The sequence below is a fragment of the Toxorhynchites rutilus genome, chromosome 1 (assembly GCF_029784135.1).
Source record: "Toxorhynchites rutilus septentrionalis strain SRP chromosome 1, ASM2978413v1, whole genome shotgun sequence".
In the NCBI taxonomy this organism is placed as follows: domain Eukaryota; kingdom Metazoa; phylum Arthropoda; class Insecta; order Diptera; family Culicidae; genus Toxorhynchites; species Toxorhynchites rutilus.
In genome coordinates, this window is record NC_073744.1 from 9,105,061 (window position 1) to 9,125,307 (window position 20,247).

Below are 20,247 nucleotides of genomic sequence, written 5' to 3' on the forward strand. Positions count from 1 at the left end.
TTTCATCAGGGTGGTTTCTATTTTATGGTGGTCCGAAAAATCAACTTTTCTCCCTTATTTCCAAAAATGACCTTTTTCAGAAATTCATAACTTTTGAGCTACTGATTTTTTGGGCAACCCTTAAATGGAAATGATCACCCTAATGATAAAAAATATGGGTCTAATGTTTTGCGATAAAGAACAAAACTACCACTTTTCACGAAAACCTGAGAACCACTATATCGGTTTGACATGGAATGGCTGTATATAAACATTTCCATCGCACTTCTAGGTGGATTGTTACTATTTTCGCAACTCAAATAATCATTCAATGTATGTTTAAAGATGTATTTTTCATTTTTTAGTGCACGAATAATGCTGTTGACAGCTGGATGCGTAGATGCTGTCTGAAAATTTGTAACTTGCTGGGGGTATTGGTTCTGAAGCAACGGGGTTTCGCAAAACGAATTCCAATAAATATTTTTAAACATTATGACAATACCTAAAGCGTTACATAGGGGTTTTTGAAAATTCGAAAAATTGCCAAATTTGCGGCAATTTTTTATTAGAATGGGTTTTTTTTCCAAAATATATATTTTATTAAGGCTTATATGGCGTTAGCCTGACGGGGCCGGGAGTTCAATATTTTGTCAATTTTTGTCTTTCGACTATGTTAGTAATATGTAACCGATTACTCGCGGTTGGCTCGGGGTTAGTATTACAAAGATTCTCATAATTGGGATGTTGCAGTCTCCAGTGCTCTGTATGTGTGGCCGACACGGGATACTTCCTATTGGGGTGCAACTGATCATTAATCAGCAACGCCCCCCTAGTCTGTACCTCATATCAATCGTGGTGCATCTCTCTTGACTCGAGGAATCCAGGGTAGAATGGTCACTGGTAAAATTTTGCGTCCCTATGTTTTCTCATACAGGATTAACTAGGAATTCAAACTTAGCCAGTATAAAACCAACGAAGTTTCGACTCTTCTCACATAAGTGAACGTGAGTATAAATTTTCAAGCAATCGACCAGCAGAAGGTATACCTCTCGCAACCATTTCCTATTGCGAATAAACAGGTAACCGAAGAGATACTTAGGTAAAAAATAAATAAATAAATAAAATGGGTTATTTTTCACGAAAAATCGTTGTTTAGAAGCTTGTAAAAAAACGAAAAAATTAGATATCAAAAAACGGCTATGTAACGCTTTAGATAATTCATTTTGCATGCAAATAAAAAAATCAGCTAAATCGGTCGTGTAGATCCTGAGATATCGATACCATCAGTTGAAAAAACACGGTTTCGAGAAAAACGCCCAATTCGTACAGCAATTTTATATCCCTTGAGATGACTTCAAATCAAATATCGAAAAATCTTTCAGGACAACATTTCTGAGGTCATTAGCTTTCTAAAAATAAGAAAAACAAATATTCGATTTTTTAACCTTCCAGACCGAGGTCCCCCTTAACATGTAAGTCGTTGATTAACTCCCGTCTGCCGCCGGCGGCGTGAGCGTATTAAAACATGTGTTTGCGTCTTTGTGGTTGTGTGTGAGCGGTTGGCACAAAGCTTTGCGCGTTTAGCGGTGAGCGGTAGGCATTGAGAGTTGAGTGTTTATCGTTTGGCGTTTCACCTTTATTTCCAAAATGGTATAGGAATACGATATTCGACTTCCGCTGTTATAGTCCTTCCACCCAATATCCATATTGTGGGGGGTTTCGATAATTGCTGCTCTTCAATTATTTTCACCTATTTTCTATGTAATTGGGGGTGTATGTCATTTCCGGCCAATTGAGAGTAAATCCGCTGCAAAAAATAGAGAGTCGGTTCAGGACCACATATTTTTGATGTTGTCGAAAAAAGCAACCTCTGTTTTCCCCTTTTTAAAACTCGTGAACCGCATCGACCAGTAGAAAACATAGTTAAAGAGTTTTACTATACGTTTCAATGCCAAAGTCCCAAAAAAATAATTTTATGTCATGCAATTTTATGGCCGTTGCAATTTAGGGTGTTGGATCAGGGCCAACCTCCCCTATGTATTTTTTTTTATTTTAAATTTTTTCCTCAAGTTATTTTTTTCACCAAAGGTCATAAAATTGATAGCACTTTTTGATATAGGCTCCATTTTGATTTATTCATGAATAGACTTTGCACTTGAACAACGCCTGAAAATTATGCAATTATCGAAAATTGAACCTAGGAAAGCATAAAGTAGCCATATTTAATAGATCATATTCAAATAAAATGGCAAAGAATATAAATTCCGAGGAAATAGGGTTCATTGCAACCAATTATCTGTGTTTTATTTTAATTTCAAGTTCTATGCATTTAGGAATTTAACCCTATAAAAACTACAACAATCTGCTACCAATCTGCAATCCAAATATAAAATCCGAGAAGATAATCTAGAATGAAATAAAGTTTTCTAGAATCAATTGAAACCAGAATGCTGCTAAGTAGAACCTTCACAACAAAGCAAACCAAAATCGTAGATAACGCAATCTGCGATGACAAATGTACAGTATCGACACCTGGTGGCGACATTCGAGTTTAAGACCCAAACTATTCTTCATCACATTAGAAGGCCCGAAAACAGTTTTAACATATTTGAAGTTAAATGTTTTTTAAATTTAAAAAAATCTCATCATGTTATTCGATTACTTAAAACATGTAGTCTTGACCCTCACTTAAACAATTGGCTATATACAGGTCGGACTCGATTATGTATGGTTGACCATTTTTTTTTCAACAATTATTTTCAAATCCTATACATGATCGAATCTCAAGAAAACAATTTTTTCATTAAGGTATGAATGTCAAACATTAATAGAAAAATAGCTTTTCTGTGATTCGATTATGTATTGGATTCGAAAATTAACGTTGAAAGTGAAATTGCGATTATATATAATCGAGTCCGACCTGTACTCCCTTATAATTGCACAAAAATTCACCATCACAACAAAAATCATCATCAGACACTGTTTCTGATTAATGTTTTTTTGTCTAATAATTTTTTTTGCATAGATTGTTTCATGAAATGACACCAGAAAAATTGAGCATCCATAAGAAAAATTGAAAAATATATATACATACAGCCATTCCATGTCAAGCCGATATAGTGACATGGAATCAGATTTTCGTGAAAAGTGGTAATTTTGTTCTTTATCACAAAACATTAGACCCGTATTTTTTTATTTCTTCGTTAGGGTGACAATTTCCATTTTTTTTACGAACCCCCCGTAAAATCAATGATTTGCACTTTTTCTCAAAAATTACTTTTTTAAAAATTCCTAACTTTTGAACCACTGAATCGTTTTAGATGATCGACATATAAAATTGAAGGCAATGAGCTAGACTTTCATTAAAAACTAACTGACCCGGCAAACGTTGTTCTGCCAATTAAATTATTTCTAGAGAATATTTTGGGTGTTCACAACTAATGTAGTTTAAGCGCGTTTGAATTTTTTGACGATCTACAAAATTATTCGAATGTGACCGATGAAAAGAACAAATGAAACGATTTCAACGGAAGTTGGTATGATGTTTCATGATGCAATGTATTTGATTAATGTAACTGATATGTTTGACCCCTCAAAAGTAAAATGTAAAGAGAAGAAAAGTAATAGATTTTTGTCGTAAAGTTGGAAAATGAAATAAACAAAATCAATATTCATATCGTTCAAATGCTGTCTCGTTGAAAATACGCGTTTCTCTTTTTCAATATGCACGGCTAAACTTATAACTGCTAGGTCTCGTTCATGAATTGCGAAATCAACTATACGCCAGACAACAATGGAGCTGATGTATCGTTCTTATTTGGAACCGCATTACTTCCTTGTTGCCATCCAATCGAGGAGCAATATCACAGCCATATTGCCGCTTCCTTTGTCCACTGACTTGCAAATGAATTCATTGCTCTTTGCTCAGTTGAGGCGAATATGGTACTACTAAACGGTTTTCAATTGCAATGTCTACGTTGTTGGTATTTGTGAATGACATTATCAGTATTTATTCGTTGATATATAAGATATTCGCCTACGCTTGCGATCGTGTCGTTGGCGAAATCTCTATGAAAACGCTTTGTACATATTCCATCTACCATGTAAGGCGATAAAGGTTTCGAATCACCGCATGGACCATACACCATTATTGTGGTAACAGTATCGAACAGTTATTCATATTCCGGAATCCGATTGGTTTGAAACTGGATCGAATTTCACGATCACTCGATGTCATTTAAAAACAGAGAAGACCTAGTATTAACCCTAACTTAAATTTTTTGTCCATAAATTTCCTTGCATTTCCACCAAAACTACATAACATAAAATCATCGAACACATTTTTGATACGTAGAATTAACTTTCATTCAAAAAAAATGGTTTGAAGGTGTGTTTATTCCTCTCATTGCATTTTTGCTTCACAGAAATGGAACACGGACCTCTATGTTGTCTATGTCGAATTGCGTCGCAAGGTTGACACATTTACACAACTCGATTAGACTTGAGTCAAACGGATTGCAGAATGCAAAATTGCAATCCGGTCGGATAATTTTGACTCTGACGTTGTTACGGCGTTGCTCATGATAGCGTTTCCCAAGTGAATGCATTCTTGCTCAAGCCACTCTCGTTGATCTGGTCATAGGAATCGCAGTCGTTCGCTCTCTACCTTCGCGTACATGTCGACCATGGATTGTTGGTACAGCTTACGACATCATATGATACACATAAAATCAATTGTTCGCACTCCTGACTTGCACTTTATATATATCTTCTTCTATATATATATAAAAATCTCGTGTCACGGTGTTTGTTACCGAACTCCTCCGAAACGGCTCGACCGATTTTGATGAAATTATACTCAAAATACTTGGTAGGTATGAGAATAGGTTGTAAACTATATATGATACCGGTTGGATACCGATAACCATACATTTAATACCGAATAGGGTGGCTCTATGCAGAAAAAAAGATCTGGATACTTTTTCAAAAAATTGACTTCATACCATACATATAACCTTAAATTTTGACCCCAATTCCCTATTTTTAATTGCGATTTTATTATTTTTGTGTCAAAAATATTCTAATAATTTAACCGTTGCTCGTTTTTTCAACAGAACGAATTTATTTAAGTTGTTCAATGACTGATGGCGTAACGCCCGCTTCATTGAACATCCATCTACAAATACACAAGTAACCTCAATTCATCTAAAGCAGGGAGCATCTCCGACGAGCTGGAAGCCTTTTTGAATGAGCACAATGAGTTATCGAAATTCTTCAAATCACATTTGCTCGGATTACAAAATGACAATCACGCTATTGCCATTAACCCTGATAAAACATCAGCTGGAGAGCACGTGTGTGGATCCAAAGTACAAGCGCTGCTGGAATCATGATAGCACGGTGACACGAGAAATTTAATGCGAAGAAAAAACAATAATCTGGAATTGCGTTCATACGACCCTCGCTATGTTCTTCTTCAATGGCACTAACGTTCCCAAGGTTTGCCTTCTCAACGTAGTACTACTTGCGCCATTTTTATTAGTAAATAGTTGAGATTTCTATGACGAACAATACGCCTTGAATGTATTCTGGAGTGGCAAGCTCAAGAATACGCGTGTCTACAGTGCAAGTCAGAAGGGTTTCTTTAACGAAAAATCTCTTGCATAAACATTAGACCAACGAGACCCCGTCACAGATACTTAATTCATTATGAACATCATTTCTCATTTTGATTTAATATTTATGAACATGCGACGAAACAAACAGAGGGCGCGCTCGATGGATTTTTATGTTTATCATATGGTGATTTGACATGGTCAAGAAACGCCAATTCAAGATATCGTAAGCTGTGCCAACAATTTATGGTCGACATATCCGCGAAGGTAGAGATTGAACGACTGCGATTCTTACTACTCAATCAACAAAAGCGGTGCGAGGAATAATACATTCACTTGCGAGACACTATCATGAGCAACGCTGACACAGCTTTAGTTATAGCCAGGCCAAAGCGCAATGCATTGTCATGACATTGCGCGTGTGTTCAAACACAAAATGAAGTTCGATCGTATTCGTCCCCACATATTGTTGGTTGTATTCTGCTGAATACAACTTTTTTTGACCATTGTTTCGCGACAAGGCGAACGAATTTAAGAGTGTAAAAGTCGATTTCGATCGAATTGTAAAATCCGAACACTCATATGCATATATGAATATTGAGTTCTACAAATCGGTGAAGAGTAATAAAAACATCCATGAATAAAGGAAGCAATATGGCTGTGTTTCAAACTAAGATTACCGATGTGAATACTCCTCGATTGAATGACAACGATAAAATAACGCGATTCCAAACAGGCCGATTAATTTGAACGTTTTCTAATTTATGAACGAGACCAAGCTGTTATAAACTAAGCCATGTTGAAAATCACATGCACGTATTTTCTAACAAGGAGACAGCAATAAATATTGATTTTTTATATTTCATTATTTCTACTTTACGACAAACTTATATTACTTTTTTCAGTTGACGTTTAACTTTTAAGAGATCAAACATGTCAGTTACGTTAATGAAATACACCAAGAAACATCATATAACCTTTCGTTCAAATCATATAATTCGTTTTTTTATCGGTCACATTCGATTTATTTTAAAGATCGTTAAAATATTCAAACACACTTACAATACATTAGTGTGTTTTATTCAACACCCAAAATATTCACTAGAAATAATTTATTTGGCAGAACAACGTTATATATATGGTCAGCTAGTATATATATATATATATGGATATTGAACCAAAAAAAAACGATTTTGTTTCCGTAATCATTGATTGTAGTTGTTTTTTGTTGTTTCCATGGCTGTGGACTAGAGTGCTATATTTTTTAATATTTTTACCTGAAAGCTTTTCACATAAAATATCTCGATATCAAAGATGCTATTTTTTTCGCTTTTGAGATATGATTTTTCAAATTTAACATGTTTTAAGTCTTCATTCAATATTCCTATGTGACCAGACTAAAGTGACCAGATGGTCAGAGGTCTAACGCGGGACACAAAAAACAAAACGTTATGTATATACGTTATGTGAACATAAACCATAATTTAGCGAGTCTAAACTGGTCAGTATTATTTCTTTCTGAGTATCGGCACTCAGTTGTGATTTTTCGGTGGTTTATTTACGCCCGAAAATCACTCGTTCAATCAGAGCATTTACGCCTGGCAAGCACGATTCAAATTCTACAATTTTCTTCAAATTACCGAATGGAATGCTCGAAAATTCCAATTCATTTTTCATCGATTTTAGTGTTAACGTTGAATGCATACGGACTAATTTCGGATGGCGACGAAAGATAATTTATAGGAACAAATTTTCTTTAAATCTTACGTTTATTAAGTCTACAACAAAAATTATTCAAGGCTGTTGATTCGCAGCAGCAGCACTGTCAAGCAACTTGATGATTTTTCCATACTGCCAGATCCACCCCACAGCGAAGGAGTTGGACATCCTGAGGCACTTTGTGTCCGCCAGGTACAGCCGATCTGGTATTTACAATATCATTTACAATGGAGAGACATACGACCCCCAAAGCCACGAAAAGGTAAAATAACACGCCGATATACATCTTTTCATCGGCCAACTTCCGTAAGACCGCTCAGCGCTTCATTTCTATACTTCATCAAACAACTCTGTCTCGAGTATTCACTAGTTCTTCCGGCTTATTTAAAACTTTAAGCCCTGACTGAGCTAGGGGACCAAAGATGAACTTTTCGTCTGACTCACGTTGGTCCCTGCGGATCAATAGGGGGCTTTTATAAAAATCATTTTCCAATTTTGTTGCTGTCGCTTCCAGTTGACACTCTCTAAACAAAAAGCCCAATGTCAGTGCGATTAAACCAGCTCAACGTATTAATCTTTGGATTCATTAGAAGCGCTCTTGAACAGTCTGCCAAATTAAAGTTTTTTTTTGAGGTTCATCCATTTAAGAAAATCAACATGATCAAATTTTGATACTGAAATATATTGATTTCGCGGGACATTTTCGTTTCTTTTGCCAAATGCGGGACGTTTCGCGGGACATTTTGTTGAAATGCGGGACTGTCCCGCGTAATGCGGGACGTCTGGTTAGTTTAAACTAGACTAGACCTATGACACTAGAATCCAGTCTTCCCACAGGTGTGATATTTTTTCAAAGAAGGCTTATTGGCTTCAATTTAATATGTCGATCATCTAAATCAGTTTAGTAGTTCAAATGTTATGAATTTTTGCAAAAGGTCATTTTTGGATAAAATGGTGAAAATGATTTTTTGGACCACCAGTTGACTTTGGTAAATCATATCTGAAAACGAAAAAAAAGCATCTCTGATATCGAGATATGTTATGTAATAAATCCTCAGCTTTCAAGGAAAAACATTAAAAAATATATATAGTGCCCTCTAGTCCAAAGCAACGAAAACAACAAAAAACAACTACAATCAATAATTACGAAAACAAAATCCATTGTTTTTGCAAGATCATTTTTTTTTAATAAAAGGCTTCAATTTTATATGTCGATCATCTAAATCGATTCAGTGATTCAAAAGTTATGAGTTGAAAAAGTCATTATTGGAAAAAAGTTGAAAAAAATGATTTTTCGGACCACCCTAAAATGGAAATGGTCACCTTAACGAGAACCACTAATCGGTTTGGCATGGAATGGCTGTAAATATATATCAACATATTCCTGGTGAAAGCGCAGTAATTGGTCGATAATCATCGCGAGCTGTTTACTGGCTATTGAAAACCTTCAGGAACTGTTAAACCGTGTCAAACTATCTATTGGATACCTATTATGATGAAAAGAAAGCTGGGAAATGAATTGGAAACTCTTGAGAGTGACGGAATAATTGTTAAAGAAGAGAGTCATACCGGAATCAGGAGTTCAAATTTGCCTGGATCAGATTCTACTCAACACGTTGAGCTTTTTGGTAGGAAAGTGATGACTGACTGGGACTGACAACTATAAAATAATAAAATAAAATAATTTATGGTTTTTTCGGATGTTTCACAAAATGTGACTACTTTCTAGTCGAATTGCTGACTATTTTCTAATATATTAGGCTGTCAAAAAAGTCCTGCGGTATTTCCGCGAGGTGTCGTTGTAAGCTCGTAGTTCTAGTTGTATTCATTGTATCGAGTCATACTATAGCTTATTGGAAAGGTATTTTTGCGCGCTATAATATAGTCCTTGACAGTGTTTTGTTTGGTTAAGTCGTTCGTGAGTTATAGTGTCGCAAATATGGAGCAAAATATAGAGAAATTCTGACATATTTTACAGTACTACTATGACAAAGGCAAAAATGCATCTCAAGCTGCCAATAAAATTTATGCAGTGGACCCGATACAGTTTCCATTTCCACCGCACAACGATGGTTCCAACGTTTTCGTTCTGGTGTAGAGGTCGTCGAAGATGCGCCACGCTCCGGAAGGCCTGTCGTCGAAAATTGCGACAAAATCGCTGAATTAGCCGAGAAAGACCGGCATAGTAGCAGCCGTAGCATCGGCCAAGAGCTGGGGATAAGTCATCAAACCGTTATTAACCATTTGAAGAAGCTTGTATTCACAAAGAAGCTCGATGTATGGGTGCCACACACGTTGACGCAAAAAAACATCTTTGACCGTATCGACGCATGTGAATCGCTGCTGAATCGCAACAAAATCGACCCGTTTCTGAAGCGGATGGTGACTGGCGATGAAAAGTGGATCACTTACGACAACGTGAAGCGCAAACGGTCGTGGTCGAAGCCCGCTGAAGCGGCTCAGACGGTGGCCAAGCCCTCATTAACGGCCAGGAAGGTTCTGCTGTGTGTTTGGTGGGATTGTCAAGGAATAATCTATTATGAGCTGCTTCCCTATGGCCAAACGCTCAATTCGGACCTGTACTGCCAACAACTGGACCGCTTGAAGGTAGCACTCATGAAGAAGAGGCCATCATTGATAAACAGAGGCCGCATTGTCTTCCATCAGGACAACGCCAGGCCACACACTTCCTTGGTGACGCACCAGAAGCTCCGGGAGCTCGGATGGGAGGTTCTTTTGCATCCGCTGTATAGTCCGGACCTTGCACCAAGTGACTACCACCTGTTTTTGTCCATGGCGAACGAGCTAGGTAGTCAGAAGTTAGCCACAAAAGAGGCCTGTGAAAATTGGCTATCCGAGTTTTTTGCCAATAAGGAAGCGAGCTTCTATAACAGGGGTATTATGAAGTTGGCATCTCGTTGGGAACAAGCCATCGAACAAAACGGCGCATATTTGACTTAAAACAGATGATTGTAACTAATTTTATGTACAAATGAAAATTCAAAAAATATACCGCAGGACTTTTTTGACAGCCTAATATATTTCTATCTTTGGGAACTGGGACTAGGACACTGATATTGTACAAACGCTATTGATGCGCACTGAATGGAAAGCGCAGCAAGAAAAAATCGGGGCTTAAGATTAACACTTTGACGTATGGCAGCAACTGCACACGCGAAATCTTTCAAAGTTTCAAACGTGTGCGCTATAGCGAAATAATACGAATATAGAGTTATGGATCCAGTTGTAATTGCCTTCAAATACCCTTTCCCAAATGATTTCACTATCATTTGACTAATTTTAATAGTGACTGATTTTTAAACAGGGCTTATTTTCAAATATTTACTTTTTGAGCTAGGATTACATCTATGGAGAACATATAGAGGGTACAAATTGAAACACAAAACATCGGTCGTGTCTCGAAAATTACCCAACTATGAGCACCTATAGCTAAATCCTTTCTTGATGGACCTTGATGGAGTGTTTTCACAATCATGTTTAACAAAAAAAATAATAATTCATAACTCCATTTCTGAGCAAAGTTTGATAAAACAATGTTTTTCTACATATTCATATTGCCATATAGTGCATGTGAAGAAAAACTATATCACTTTATTGTATAACTATCAAGAAAAATACATGCATAAAGATTAGAAACTTTTCATTCTAAATCATCGATAAGATGAATAAACATTGTCCCCAATAATTCCATAATAATGAATCGTCTAGGTGAAGAAACCGTATACTGGAAGAAAAAATATCAATATAACATAAATATACATGAAATTTATTCAGCAATCTTCCAAAATATTCGTTTTTTCATTCATTCATTCATTCATAGAGAATTGATTCAGATGCAACTTGGTTACGCACCCAATATATGATTCATATCACGACAAACAGTATCAGCTTACATATTCGTATGTCAGTTTATTTATCCAAAACTCTTCTTGATGCTTTAATTTGCCTTAGAAAAAAAGTAAAAAGGCTGTAATTTTTACTTGAAAACTCAATTCTTCCGGCTTGCACTGTGGTCACAGGTATTCTAGAGCTTGCCACTTAGGATACATTCAAGGCGTGTTATATTAGGCATAAAAATCTCAACTAAGTACTACAGGTAAACTTCGATATAACGTACATTTCACTTTCAAAATTGTACGTTGTATCGAATTGTACGTTATATCGAAGCATAATAGAGTACTCACAAACGTAGTCTATCATACATTACTGTGTTGCTGTTTTAGTAAAGATAATGAATAACTTCAATCAGAAGACGAAGCCAGCCTTTCTCATGATGTTTCCCTTCGTACTGTTGATTAAAGTTTGATTCATTTAGAATTCGGAATCACAAAACCAGCTGTATTTCGGGATTGATTGAATATACAAAACTTGGTTTAGCATCACAATACAGATAATTAATTGTTATATCTGAAAAAAAATTTCCTATACACTTTGGAAATATGTACGTTATATCGAGGTAAAATGTACGTTATATCGAGTGACATTATATCGAGGGTACGTTATAACGAGGGTACGTTATATCGAAGTTTACCTGTACTAAGAAAAATTACATAAGTAATTACTACGTTGATAAGACAAAAGTTCCACTGAGAACGTAAGTGCCATCCAAAAAGAAGAATCATTTGAAATGTTCAGATGAATTTTGTTTTTACGGAATGACTGAAACTCAAAATCACAAGGTTCATTGTATAAAATGTTGCAACAAAAGGCCAGTTTTAATAATAAAATTGCCCCAATATTTGTGCGACCTTTGTAGTTAGGCTGCTCGAAAAATAATTACCAAAAATCATATTTTGTCTTCTTTGAAATACACACATTAACAAAGAACAATACGTAAACATCCAATGCTGCACCGGTATGATTGAGTATCGACAAATGTTAACTAAAATCTTGCGAAACTTGTTCGTTAGTGTTTACAAGAGAAATATCCAAGACATACGTTCCTGATACTTCTACCCGCTTCCTTCAACTAACCTTCCGCAATCGACGCCTCTCTCTGAGCGTCGCAGCTTTCCGCCTGTCCACCGTAACGGTCTTCTTCTTGCATGCTTTGCACGCCCAAACCAGGCAGGGTCGGTTCGGACTGGCCATACACCCGGAAACCGGCGCCAGGACGTGTTCTTCCGAGCTTTCGCTATTATCATCGTAATCATTCAGCTGCAATTGTTTCTGCCGAATCTGCAGCTGTTGTATGTTTAGCTTCAACTTCTGCTCCGCGCTCAAACCACTCAAATTGAACCCACACATGAACTCATTATCACTACCCTTATGCACTGCCCCAAAACTCATGCCACCCATCATACCGGTGATATCACTTTTATGGTCAACTTCGTAGCCGTGCTTCAGCTCCTGATGCGAGCTTGCTGCCGTTGTCGCCGAGATTGTCCTTCGGCAGAGATTCTTATTGAACTTGGTCATGATCAGCTTCACAGGACTTCACTCCAATCGGCAGCCAATCGCTACCATCACAATCACTATTAAACTTGACGCTCTACTTTAACTTCCGCGCGCGCAATTCCTGATCCGTGTTCAACATCGACGAAATCCACGAACAGACTGTCTGCGCGCCACGGCCAAAACAATTTTCCGTATTTCGGGATCGCGCGTGTTTGTCACATGGGTGACAAAGGTGCCGCTGCTTTCCCAATTACCAACAGAACGACACGACACACCAACACCAGTGTGAAGGTGCGCCGATCGTGCGTGCGTGCATACACGATCATTTACTCCAACAAGACCGTGTTGTGACATTCGAGATGCGACAAATTTACCGCTTCTGCTGTTTCTCTAATTTTTCCCTAATGCTGATCCATTTTTTTTCGCTTCTTCTCGGCGCGCGTGTTTCCTCCGCCACGAGTTGACACGCTCGGAGGCGGGACTACAGGTCGGGTCCTCCCATTGGTGTTCTACCCAGGATTAGCTAAAGCTTGGCTATTTCGCCGCAGCGCCGGGAAATCTAGTTGGAATCCGACGGTTGACGACTGGTTGATAGTATACGAACAGGGGATTTTTCCTAAACTTCGTTGGCTTACCAAAGTTTGTCGAAAGTGAAAGTTTGAGATTTTGTTCATAAAACTATATTTAATATGCATTTGCATATAATAAGGGATTCATTCTCAAAATTTCCTCAAAATGGTTTTTCTTTATTTTATACAATTTGAAATGAAGAAATAATCGATTTCGGCAATGTCTTTACCTACACTCTGTCCAACTTCTGTAAGACCACCTTGAATACATTTCGTTGTAACACAAACCGTTAGAATTTCAACTATACATTGTTGAATGCTTGTAATAAAGTATATTTAACGTCTATTTCGTTCAAAGAAGTCGTTTGTTCATTTATTAGGGCTCAAATTCCACGCCAAACCGATATATTGGTCCTTGGATTTTAGTCAAAAGTGGTAGTTTTGTTCCTTATCGCAAATTATTAGACCCGATTATTAGATTATTAGATTTTTTTCATTTTGTCATTGAGGTGTCCCTTTCCATTTTAGGATGACCCGAAAATCAATTTGAAAAAGGAGAAAAAGGAGAATTCCAAAAATGTTTTTTTTTAATTTATACATTTTGAACTACTAATCCGATTCAGATGATCGACAAATCAAATTAAAGCCAATTAGGTAGTCATTTTGTGGATTTTGTTATTGATTGTATTGGATCTTTTGTTGTTTTCATGACTTTGGACTAGAAGGCGCTATATTGTTTTATATTTTTTCTTGAAAGCTGAGGTTTTTTACACATGATTTCTATGATTTTTAAGTTATGATTTTTCAAAGTTAACCGATGGTTCGACAAACCAATTTTTCCCCTTTTTTCCAAAAGTTCATATCTTTTGAACCACTAGACCATTTCAGATGATCGAATTATCCAATTGAAGCCAATTAGCTAGTATTCTTTGAAATTACACATCACATTACAATGTTATTTTCGGATAGAAGGAGAAACCGATTTTTAGGATCATCCGTTAACTTTGAAAAATTATCACTCAAAAACGAAAATAAATCATGTCTCTGATTTTTGAATATGTTATGTGAAAAATGTAAAGCTTTCATGAAAAAAAATTATAAAATAGCGCCATCTAGTCCAAAGCCATGTAAATAAAACAAATACAATCAATATTTTTCCAAAAAAGATTAGCTGATTGGTTTTAATTTGCTATATCCATGTATACATGTACGATTTTAATTTGGGAGTCATTTTTATGTATCAAAACCACGATTTTAGAGCGCCGGCAGAAAATTCTGTTTAAATTCGTTGAAAATGCAACAAGTTGAAAAGTTTTTCAATGTAAACGTAATATTTAGGATCTACTGTGTAGGGCCATGTAGTTTTTTCAATAAAATAAATGGTGTATTTGATGAAAAATTCTAATTTTTATTCTTTCCTTTGAAACTCTATGACAAAAAACGGTTTTTTTCGCTGCACTAGAAATATTGTAAATCGCTGAAATAATCGGTATATTGCGGTATACTATATTGCCACCAATTTTTTCAACTGTTTCAAAAGTTAAAAAAAATTCAAATGTAAATATGTGTTATTCCTCATGTAAGGAGTATGTTCTATGAAGTTGAAGTCGATTCGTTGCCTAGTTTCCACGGCCCGTTAAAGGGTTGAAGGGTTAAGGTATACACCAAGGTTTTTTACGCGGTTTTTTTTCGAGGTTTTTATATGCGGATTTTTTTTACGCGGGTTTTGCAATTTATGCGGATTTACCAATTAACGCGGTTTTCTTTTACGCGGTACCCGCTTAAGAAAAAAAAAGCGATATCACATCTCACCCTCAGCTCAAACTTTTCTCTCATGTTCCCTCAGAGCATATGGCAGTAATTAGTAGTGATGAAACGGATAGTAGTTTGGATATCCGGTAACCTTCGAGGTCAAATAGCCGGATATTCGGTGTTTATTTGCGAATATGAAAATAGAAGCAACTGCATGTGTGCATGAACCAAAAAAAGGATTACATTTTAGGGAGAAGGATCAACATATTTTTGCATTAATATAATGAACGATGATGAAATTTTCCGTTTAGAATGAATATGAATATGATAGGGTTTCAAGTTTTCTAGAAGAAATCTTGAACCGATATTTTCCTGATGAGGATTTTCTATCACAATGAGAAACACCCTACAGAGTGTCTTCAGGGAAGATAATTTAAGAGATAACTGTCATTGTTGAAACCCGAACATATGTGTAAAAGGATTTTTATCATCAAATATAATCCTCTATTACCTCCTGAAATTTTTAGAATTTTCTATTTGAGAAAGGTATTTTATACTTTAAGGGGATGAATCAAATTTTTTTTGACTCGATTATATTAATCATATTAACAAATATGTAAATACAGTAACGTCTCGATTGTATCACGCTTAAAAACATTTTCGCGTGATATGAGGGAAATGTGATACATTGAAAAAAGCCTTTTTTTGTAATAAAAATCTGTTATTCCTTCAATATGTATAATTTAAGCACTATTTTTCGTGTGGCATGCAAAATGTATAGAAAAACCTTTATTACATTTACTACATTAGCACAGTACAACATAATATATCGAAATTATTGTGGCAATGCTTTTCTCATCGTAATATTCCGTATTTTTCTCAAAGACAGTATATGAGGTTCTAGGTTGTTTTGTTCAGCGAATTTGATCGTATCACTCAAACGTTTAATTCTAAATCTGCATGGATTACATTCAGTGCTGGACTCAAATTGCCAAGACATTACATCTTTCGATGTTTTTTTTTTTAATTGCCTTTTCAATTGTTTCTGAGCATTATTTTCATTTCTAGTTTTTCCCGGTAGATTAGTTTTATATTTTGAATCTTTTCCTGGTTCATTGGTAGAGCAAAAGTTGTTGTATTCGGCGGTAGATAAAAGCTTTTATCAAACTATTATCAGAAAAAAATCATCCCCACAATGGTGCGCATTTCAGTGATCTACAGCGGATTCTGATTGTAGTTCTATTTTGGGCAAGAAAGTGACGAACTTCCAGCACAAACTGATTTTGAAATCATTCACAAAATAGTTGCTATCCAGGCATTAGGAAATCCTAGATAGTACACTGGAAGTGTCGTATCGAGAATAATTCGATCTTTCAATTATCATCAAGGTCAGATTCTGAGTATCAGAGACATAGGAACATGGTACGAAAGTTAACTGATTTTGAGAGTTTTGTTTCCTAAAACTCTTTTCTCCTCCAAATGAGCTAATGTAACGTTTCAATGTTTTCAAATATAAACCAGGATCGTCGCAAATATATATATATATATCTGGTCAAGGATTTTCAGTCCTTGTTGTGACATCCTACCACTTGCAGTTCTCGTTCCGAAACCAAATCAAAACCAACCACTCGGCAACGTAAATCTATCTGACGTTTTCCATCGTCTCACACACTCAAGGTATTTTATGCAGCATAGGATAAACACTGTAACCAGGATACCACATCCTCCCCCGCATCAAATAATCAAGACCAATGGGATATATCAGTTCAATTGAGGGGAATTATTCAAAAGTTTCATGTATTGTCTAATCATTCTTGTTACTAATTCAATTGAGATTGGTTCACCATTATTCGAAACCTGGGCCTCGACCGTTCCCACATAGACCACTCGTTTTGTGTGAAATGTGCGGTCCCTCTCATCCTGCCTCACCTAGGAGTGCCCAACTCTCCGTGAATGAACATCTTTTCCTGAGCAGCTTGGAATGTTCCACACTCCACCAAGTTGGCCCTCATACTCTTGACAGTCTGCCGTTTTCGTCTTTTTATTTGCAATATATTTATTTTATGTCATCCATCCTCTATATTAGGTATCCTAGGAAATCCGCTATATTTATAGCAGTTTATGGCAACCCGTCCCATCTAACCCCCATGTTTATGTTTATACACAATTTGTTATTCAAGGGCGCTTTGTCCAAGCGTGATGTTTAATTTATCGTATTTCCAAAATATTCCAAATGTATAGCAATCTCGCTCCGAATGGATTTTGCATTGAAGTTAATTTGATGTTTTATTAATAAACTTGGAACCTGGAGAATATAGTCTTCATCAACATTAGGATACTCCAATCGAATTTCCCCGGTAGATTCACAACGCTACCTAACGGATTTTGTGCGGCATTCGACTCTTTCTGACTTAAATCCTTTCGAAATCGCTGGCCATGGTCTTTCACCGGCTCAACATTTCCTTCCTGGCTCTTCCTTACATTTTCTTTCATTTTCTATTTTCCAACATCGTTGGCCATGGACTTTCTTCGGCTCAACTTTTTTTTTGGTCTGGTCTCTTCAAGACTCAAATATTTTCGAAATTGCTGGCCATGGTCTTTCACCGGCTCAACATTTCCTTCCTGACTCTTATTTCCTCTCACATCGTTGGCCATGGACTTTCTCCGGCTCAACATTTTTCTTTGGTCTTGGGCTCTTCCCGACTCAAATTATTTCCGCATAGTTGGCCATGGTCTTTTGCTGGCTCAACGTTTTTTTTCCGGGCATACCTCGAAACTACATTCCCTTTTTTTCTCTTCTAGGTGCAACTTCTCACTGTGTTACAAAACAAAACAAAAATCCTCGCTTACCTCATGTTTTCCGCAATTCTCGCCATTAAACTCACCATTAAACAAAAATTATCAGGTATATAAACACGATGTCTGGCAGGATCGCCAATGTGACATCCTACCACTTGCAGTTTTCGTTCCGAAACCAAATCAAAACCAACCACTCGGCAACGTACGTCTATCTGACGTTTTCCATCATCTCACACACACAAGGTATTTTATGCAGCATAGGATAAACACTGTAACCAGGACACCACACTTGTAACCCATCCATTGCCCGAGAATGATCCGAAAACTTTTCTTTACATATAATATTTGTTAAAATTATGGCACCACTGAACCTAAACGACGCAGGCAATTCAAAATTAGATGCAACCTTCTTGAATTGGTTAAGTTCACATTGCTTGAGAAACCACATGTATACAGCCATTTAATTTCAATTATTTTGAATACAAAAACAATTCTACGGTCAGTGGCATATTTTTCCATTTATCTTATACTGTTCGTTGCGGTCACAACAGACTACTTCACAGTTCTGATCTTCTCCTTTCCATAGCATTGAAATAGTTGCACACTAGCAAAAATCAAGCCAACTTATTTTGAATTTACCTCCTATTAATTCGATTCGCACTCAGGACGATTATTTTCCAATTAGCTTAACTTTCCTGCTGTTCGTTACACAGGACTGAACACAAATCTCAATTCGCAAAAGCTATCAAAAATGTATCACCGGCTACTTCAAATGGAACATAAACAATTGACGAAATAAAAAAAACTCCTCTACATCCTCGTACACAGACCAAACTTAGGAAACGCCACAGGCGTTATATCTAATTCCACACATTCAAAGAGAAACTCGCTCAGGATAACGTTGAACGTTGATTCCGATTTCTGAAAGTAAAACGAGGGATCTTCAGAAGAAATAGGTGGTATACGCTACCAATTACGCAGTAAGAAACTTTTCCGTGAACACCGTGAATACGGCTAATCACTACAATTGGCATTAATGCTTCAAAATATTTTTTTCTACTTAATTTTCATGTTTTGTTCAACTATTTAATGACGAATAGAATGTTTCATATCATTTCTTATGTTTCGAAAAACGTGATATAAACGAGAGCGATATAAACGAGACGTGATAAAGACGCACAGTGAAATAATTGAGACGTTACTGTATACAGTCTATCGCAAAATTAAGTATACACCTCAGGCGGCTTTGATATTTCTGAGTTTTTCGGGGTTAAAAAGTAAATAATTAAATGCGACTCATATTCATCGTAAAATTGATCCATTATACTCTCCTGTAGTGATAAAAGAAGAATTAAAATTGTCATATTTCTACTTCATATTTCATATACAAACAAAAATCTCCATCTAAGACGCGGCAAAATTGAGTGTACAGTTTAAGTTTTTCTTAGAATGAAAATTAATTTTTATTCTCAGATGGTTCTTGATTTCCCACCATAGATACTCAATAGTGTTGAAGTCCGGTAATTGCGAAGGTGTTTTGAGGTTTTTTTTATTCCAACAGTTTTATTTTATTAGGCTCATTTGGCAATTCAGCTGTAACAGAGCCGAATTTATTCGTGTACATTTGTTATCTTAAGATAACTTTTGTTGTATGTTACACTGTTACCATTTTGAGGCGTAAGAGTATCGCTATCTATCGATAAACATTTCGGATAATTATTCTGTTGAAAGTAGTAATCACGAGGGAGTCTTCCGTCCGATTCAAAGAGATTGGTTTACGGGTCATCCGTATAGAAGACTTTGTTCCAGAACTCCAAAGGTCTATTTACACATTCATTAGCAAACTATAGTCGTTTTTTTCATATTTCACCTTTTTCACCTTTGAGATGAAATAATTTTCACGGCCGATACGACCTCTCAGATTGTTCCTGTATGCTGCTCCCCGGACAGTATCTGCGCTGACAGGTCTTCCAATGATGCCGGCCACTTCGGTGGTCAATTTAAGAATGTTTGTTATAGGGTTCTTTCGTAATATTCGCATAATTACTCGTTCATCATCAGAAGACAGGATTCGTTTGTGTCTTCTACTCGGGAGATTTTCCATGTTTCCTTGGTATTTGCACTTGTTTATGTGTTTATGATTTTATTTGCTGTAAAGTGAGTTCTTCCGACTATATCTGCTTTTTCCTGCAATGTATTCCACGACAATTCGTATTCATTATCATTGTACGTGCAACAATATCTATTTCTTTCCTCTAACTTGCCATTTCGATAAAAAAAAATGCAAACATCAATAAAAAACAAAAATCAACACTGCTCAAGCAATGGTTAAGTGTTGACACCAATCACTGATGAAAAAAGTACGCTAATTCGCAAAGAAACTTACTTACAAGACT

At 36.4% G+C, this 20,247-nt stretch overlaps 1 protein-coding gene across 1 annotated transcript in view; it reads right to left on the bottom strand.

The window, feature by feature from the left end:
• LOC129763181 (myogenic-determination protein) overlaps positions 1-13,050 on the bottom strand; it is a 60,865-nt gene extending 47,815 nt beyond the window's left edge. Inside the window, exon 1 of the mRNA XM_055762006.1 lies at positions 12,309-13,050. Within this exon, the coding sequence (XP_055617981.1) occupies positions 12,309-12,752 (444 nt within the window). The 5' untranslated portion in view covers positions 12,753-13,050. The remainder of the gene's footprint in view (positions 1-12,308) is intronic.
• Positions 13,051-20,247: the final 7,197 nt, after the last annotated feature.